This window comes from Camelina sativa, chromosome 19 (genome assembly GCF_000633955.1).
Source record: "Camelina sativa cultivar DH55 chromosome 19, Cs, whole genome shotgun sequence".
NCBI classification, from domain to species: Eukaryota; Viridiplantae; Streptophyta; class Magnoliopsida; order Brassicales; family Brassicaceae; genus Camelina; species Camelina sativa.
In genome coordinates, this window is record NC_025703.1 from 23,123,256 (window position 1) to 23,129,898 (window position 6,643).

The 6,643-nt window shown below is 34.8% G+C and overlaps 2 protein-coding genes across 3 annotated transcripts in view; one reads left to right on the forward strand and one right to left on the reverse strand.

Annotated features, from left to right (window-relative positions):
• Nucleotides 2,450-5,234, forward strand: LOC104766987 (probable aquaporin PIP2-8). Of its 2 annotated transcripts, XM_019240662.1 has the most exons (5): nucleotides 2,450-2,465; nucleotides 3,648-4,001; nucleotides 4,091-4,386; nucleotides 4,649-4,789; nucleotides 4,891-5,234. In XM_019240662.1, exons 2-5 carry the CDS (start codon nucleotides 3,722-3,724, stop codon nucleotides 5,008-5,010), a joined length of 837 nt encoding a protein of 278 aa, XP_019096207.1. In that variant the 5' UTR covers nucleotides 2,450-2,465; nucleotides 3,648-3,721; the 3' UTR covers nucleotides 5,011-5,234. The 2 variants fall into 2 exon arrangements, with proteins under 2 accessions (XP_019096207.1, XP_019096208.1); XM_019240663.1 differs by lacking the exon at nucleotides 2,450-2,465 and having other exon boundaries at nucleotides 3,613-4,001.
• Nucleotides 5,841-6,643, reverse strand: part of LOC104766988 (pre-mRNA-splicing factor syf2) — an 8,988-nt gene continuing 8,185 nt past the window's right edge. Inside the window, exons 5-7 of the mRNA XM_010490981.2 lie at nucleotides 6,579-6,622; nucleotides 6,327-6,463; nucleotides 5,841-6,235 (exon numbers count right to left, since the gene is read on the reverse strand). Of these exons, the coding sequence (XP_010489283.1) occupies nucleotides 6,008-6,235; nucleotides 6,327-6,463; nucleotides 6,579-6,622 (409 nt within the window). The 3' untranslated portion in view covers nucleotides 5,841-6,007. The remainder of the gene's footprint in view (nucleotides 6,236-6,326; nucleotides 6,464-6,578; nucleotides 6,623-6,643) is intronic.

Here is a 6,643-nt window from a genome sequence, read left to right on the forward strand (position 1 = left end):
CCCTCTAGACATACTGATCGAGATTCTGACGAGATAACAACCCTTTTCCACGAACCACCAGCTTCTACTACCAAGACCCAACGCTCTGACTTTATCTTTTGCATATCGTTGTTTGACATATTGGTGATTGTGCACAGTAGTTTGAACTGATCGTTAACAGGGTCGTGGCCCATGAAGTATAATATGTCGTAAGGATCTTCTTCAGTTAGGATATGAGAATCTCGATCAGTATGTCTAGAGGAATCTCTGCTGCGACCCAAGTTATTGAACCTTGCATAGCTCTTCCTATACTTTTCAACTTTTTATTCTCTTTGATACGAATCTGTGGTGCTACCCTATTTTCTGTTCGTTGCGTCGCTCTTCTTCTTCTCAACTTCATTCTCTCTCTCTTCTGTAGTATGGCAGATGCTGCAACACGAAGCGACAAACGCACCATAGCTAGATCGTGCTAACAGAGAGACAGAGAGAGAGAGAGAGAGAGAGTCGCCGGGACTCACCGGATATAGAGAGAGTCAGTCGCTGATATAGCAAAAAATAATAAAGGACATGTGTGCGGTGGAAGATTAAAAGAGGAGCAACGGCCAAGATGGAGCGAAGACCTTGCGACTATTAAATACCCAAAACATACATTTTATTTCTTTTTATCGAAATTGTTGTGAAAAGTTTGTTAGACTTCGTCTTCTTCCTCTGATTGTACGGTATTGTTCATCCTCTGCGAAAAACTCTTCTTCCTTTGAAGTTCTTGCAAGGTGACTTTGGGATTCCTCGTTTCATGAACGTTGAATCTCGTTCTTGTATTCGATTTGAGAATTTGATTGTTCAAGTTCTTAATTGAGAATTTGTGGTGAATTTGTTCTTTATCAAAGGTATCAGAGGTCAATCGATTCTCGGAAATATGACGATAGCAACGCGAGCTCAAACACAGAAGAATCCGGTCACAGACGTGACGGAGGAAGATCTCGAGTGTCGTGTTGGGAGGTTAGAAGAAAAAATTGAAGCACAAAATGCTAAGTTGGATCACCAGTTCGCGGAACAAAATTTGAAGCAAGAGGAACAGTTTCGGGAGTTGTATGAGTCGATTCAGATGCTAGCAAATCCAGCTCAGTTTTCCACACCGGATTCGCAGCGTTCACAACGTCTGTCACTTGCGACAACTAGCTGTGCTTCAGATCTGAAAAGAGGTATGAAATCGAGTGCCTCTCAGGCTTCTGGCAGTATTACGAGACTTGCAAGGATAGATTGTCCATGATTTGATGGTGAGGATGTGAAGTAATGGCTCTTTAAGGTGGAACAATTTTTTGTTATTGATCATACGCCGGATGATATGAAGATTACTACGGTTTCGATGCATTTGGAAGGAATAGCAGCTAAGTGGCATCAATCGTTGATAGAGGATGAGATTGAGGATGTCGCCAACTTATCTCGGTCCACTTATAAGTCGATGTTGAAGGAGAGGTTTGAGGAATTTTGGGATGACCCTATGGCAGAATTGAAGAAGCTACAAGAAACTGATGGCATCATGGCTTATAATGTTCAGTTTGAGAGCATCAAGACTCGTTTAAGGTTACCTGAATCATATTTGGTGAGTGCGTTTTTGGCATCAAATTATCTAATTTTACTAACTATACAATATATATAAATTATAAATATATATATTTGCTAAATTTTTTGTTTCTTTTGGTTTAGTTTATTCAATACATTCTATATTTATGTTATGATTATGTGGAAATCATAATAATCCCTTTGATTATTTATTTTTGATTGCCTAAAAATCATCAATTCCATAACCAAGTTTTTTATTAAGTTACTCGTATGAGATTGAATGAAATAAATGGAAGCCAAAAGATAAGAAGATGGATTTTTTCTTTCGGTTTTAATTTCTCAAACTGTTGTAGCCATTTTCTTTTTTCGTTGATTGGATTTCCTACTCTATCATTATTCTAAAATGAAACTAATCTAATTAGTAACTAAGAAGTTTCAACTTTTGTAATTCTGTAACCTAGAAAATGACTATTTTCAATATATATATATATATATATATTTTTTTTCAAATATCATATGTTCAAAAAATCTTTTAGCATATCTTTCTAATCAGATATTGATAAAAATCATCAAATTATCTAATTTCATATTAAAATGTGGTATTTTGATTCTTCAAATTTTTTTAAATTATTCATAAAGCTAAATTAATGATACTGTAATGTTTCATTTTTGATTATTTGGTTTTATAAATATCATTTCGGGATTTCGAAATAGTACACCTAATAATATCATTCCACATATATAAGAAAACTATATGTATCTTGGTTCAGTTCAATTTCGATTTGGTTCCCGTGTTTTTAGGTTATTCAATGAAATAAGTTTGTTGCATAGACCATATAACCTGCTTTAGTCTTGGGCTGAGGAGATGTACTGGTTTGATTTGAGGTGGCGGCTGGATGGCAGCACGGTGATCGGAGGTGGAGGTAATGGTTTAGGGTCCTAGTTTTTAAAAACTTAGCAAGAAAATTGTTTTTTGGGCCTTTTTTACTAAAACTAATATATGCTAGATTAACAGGTTTTTTTTTATTATAATCCAGAAGATGATGCTATATATAACAAAATTATTTGTAATAAACGTTTATATAAACGATGGGGAAGAACATAAACGAAGAAAAAAAATATATATATATATATATAGAGAGAGAAAAGATGTACTTAAAAAAACTAATACTATATAAAAACTTACTGTAACTAGCTATAAGATTTTATGTAGTGATGGGTATGCATATTTAATCATTTAACCTATAAATAAATGAGTTTACATGTTGATCTAATCTATCAAAATTTGATGGATTCATGAGTTACTTACTTCAAATAAGTTAACGTTCAAGTAATTAAGATAATATTTTAGATTGGGTTACACTCAACATTAAAACATGTGAAAAAAATAATAGAAAACCAAATAATATAAATATGATAATCAAAAATGAAATTTAAAATTCAACTTTTATCCAAAACCAAATAGTAATATTTAACTCATTATATTTAAGAATAACTACATAAGTTTTGTTTTCAAGTATTTTTACAATTATTTTTGTGGTTTTCATTTTTTTGTGGAATGCCCTAATTAGTGGTATAAATTAGGTAAGTATACCTCTTTGTATGAGTAAAGAAAATACTAGAAGATTCCTTTTCTTATCAGTAATTTTTTTTACCCAAATTAGGTTAATAGTTTAAATATATTAATAAAAAGTATGAATATAAAAATAAATTATTTTTATTATGTATATATTATATTTTATTTTCAATAGGTTAAGAAATTTTAATTATTATCTTCTAATATATTAACAAATTTAGAACTGATACATGACTACATTTAGATTTTTATTTGACACATGACGCAATTTTTTAGTTAGCAACTTTGAAAACTAAATTTTCTAAAATAAGATATCATGGTCATTAGGTGGTTTTATTCTGTATTGCCTTACAAAGTTATTTAATATATTGAGAGTCGTTTTTGATAATGTAAAGACAGCTAGTAGGACTGTTGGAGTGGATTTCAATAAAATTGAGAAATTATAATAGTGAGGTTTTCATAACATAAGAGAATATATATTACAAATATAACCTTCTGTTATCTAATCATATCATATGTAACATGCAAGGATTCTCTCCTTTATAAAGCAACACAGAAGAGAAAGAAACATCCATATTGAAAGTGAGAGCTAAGATAAGAAAAATGTCGAAAGAAGTGAGCGAAGAAGGAAGACATGGCAAAGACTACGTGGATCCACCTCCAGCTCCGCTTCTAGATATGGCTGAGCTTAAGCTCTGGTCTTTCTACCGAGCTATCATCGCGGTGTTCATCGCCACTCTCCTCTTCCTCTACGTAACCGTAGCTACAGTCGTTGGCCACAAGAACCAAACCGGTCCTTGTAACGGCGTTGGTTTACTCGGTATTGCATGGGCCTTTGGTGGCATGATCTTCGTCCTCGTCTATTGTACCGCCGGTATCTCCGGTAAATATTTCAACAAAACTTCTCCTAAAATTTACTAAAAATATTTCAATTTCAAGATCTTTAAGATATGAAGTTTGTTTAAACTGCAGGAGGTCACATTAACCCAGCTGTGACGTTTGGTTTCTTCTTGGCTCGTAAAGTGTCGCTCCTTAGAGCAGTTGCTTACATGGTGGCTCAGTGTCTTGGAGCCATTTGTGGAGTTGGACTCGTTAAGGCCTTCATGATGACTCCATACAAACGTCACGGAGGCGGAGCTAACACTGTCGCTCATGGTTATAGCACCGGAACTGCTCTTGGAGCTGAGATTATTGGCACATTCGTCTTGGTTTACACCGTCTTCTCCGCCACTGACCCCAAAAGAAGTGCACGTGACTCCCACGTTCCGGTTAGTAAACCATCTCAACCCCGTTTTGTGTAATATCTTCTAATAAAGTTTAAATCTTTTGAATGTTATTTCATGGTTTTCGAAATGGGTTTGTGTAATTTTAATAAAGTTGAATACTTTTGAATATTTTACATAGATTTTTAAAATGGTTAGTGTAACTTTTTGAATAGTTTTCAACTTTTCAGCATGGGTTTGTGTAATTTTTATGATAATAAAAAAAAAAAAAAGTTGAAATGTTCTGAATGTTTTTTTACATTTATAGGTTTTGGCACCGTTACCGATTGGGTTTGCTGTGTTCATGGTGCATTTGGCTACTATCCCCATTACTGGAACTGGGATAAATCCAGCTAGAAGCTTTGGTGCTGCTGTTATCTACAACGATGACAAAGCTTGGGACGACCATGTAAGTATTAGTCATCTCTCATTTACAATCGATTTAATTAGTTTTTGTTGAAATAATATATAATTAATTGAACTTTTGTGTTCATGGATGTTAAATTGAAGTGGATCTTCTGGGTTGGACCGTTCGTGGGAGCATTAGCAGCAGCAGCATACCATCAATACATCTTGAGAGCTGCAGCAATCAAAGCCTTGGCTTCATTCCGCAGCAACCCAACCAATTGATGCATGCATGAGAGACTTCTTAGAAACTATCGAAATTTGTTTTGTGTGTGTTTTAATTAGTGAGAGTAATTTGTGTGTTTTACCTTTTAATTTGGTGTAATCTTTTTCTTTTAAAGATTTATTCATTTTCAATAGTTTAGTTTGGTTTAATTCATCTTTGTATCGTTGCTTATCTTATGCTTCACTTTACATTATAGTCCAAATTAAAACATTCCTTGGTGTTATTGTCTTACCGTACTTGGATTCTTCTTATCCGATGGTCGGATCACAAACCACTCACATACGAACACATGTTCCCTTAGTTAGAACTTGGAAGTAATAGACTATAGCTAAAGCCTTGGGGCGTGGAATAAGGATGGAGTTTAGCAATAAGCAATGCCACAGGTCTCGTCTTTTCAGAAAAGTGGAAACAGAGAGGATTTTGTGGTCCTTTTGATAGAGGTCAAAAATTTCGAAAAGAGCTAAAAAGCAAACAGAGATGGAGAGGGAAAAGATAAAGGACCACCACACGAAATGGTCCAAACCACAATTTTTTTCACTCTTTCACAATGTAGCCGTTATTTATGATCACTATCTCTCTCTCTCTACTATATGCCTTACTTGGTTCGGTTAGGCTGGCTGGTTAACCATAATCTAACGGTTTACCTATTTGTTTATCTCGACAATAACCGCGTCGCAGTTAATGAAAATGAAGTTCGTATCCAAAATTTAGAGTTTTTGTGTGTCCTGACTCCTGACCTTTGGCTACCGAGATTCTAGTTTTGAGAAGGAAACATAAAAGTAAAAAACAATTCTTGTTACCGTTTGTTCTCTCCCGCGAGAGAATTTACTGGTACAGAATTTTGTTTGGATTTGAGGTGCCCAAAGAAAAGATCATTCTACAATTTAGTTCTCTCAAGGATACTTTAAAGAAAAATAAGTAAACAACAGCATAGAGGTTTACTTTTCGAACCAGACATCCATTCCCTTGTTTCCAAACCATGTGAGCTCAAGTAGATTAGTCGGGTAACGCAGTTCCTCGCTCCAAGTTGTTTTTGATCTCCAACGTGTATTTCCCAAACGCACGCTCGATCTTTTTGTTGAAATGCTCGTTTCTGTCGTTGATGGAATCGATATCCTTCTCTTCCCGGAACTTTCTCCTCCTGCTAAACTCTTGTCGCTTTTGCTCTCTGTCGAAGAGCTCTTTTGCCATCTTGTCTATCTTATCTTGCGAAGTTTTTGGAGCCTGCAAAAGTTTAACAAAGGATTGAGCTTTTCTATGTCTCTTTGCTATATAAATTTGAGTCTAAAATTGACCAAAATGACAAATCACAAACCTTGCCATATTGCAAGCTTGAGGCCTCACGGTAAAACTCTGGATCAGCTGCTCTCATTCTGTTATACTCCTCTAGATCAACCTTAATGTTCTTTGTCCGTTTCTTATATGCGTTGTATAATGTCTTCTGGTTAAAGACTGAAGAAAAATATAACATTTCACACATTAGCCTCCCAATAACTGAGTAATGATCTGACGTTAAAACATTAATGATAAGAGAGCAAAGTAACAATTCAGTAAGAATGTCACGTACCATCCCAACCAGCAGGCGTAGGTTCCTTTTCCCATTTTTTGTATTTTGATTCTGCTGCTTCTTGA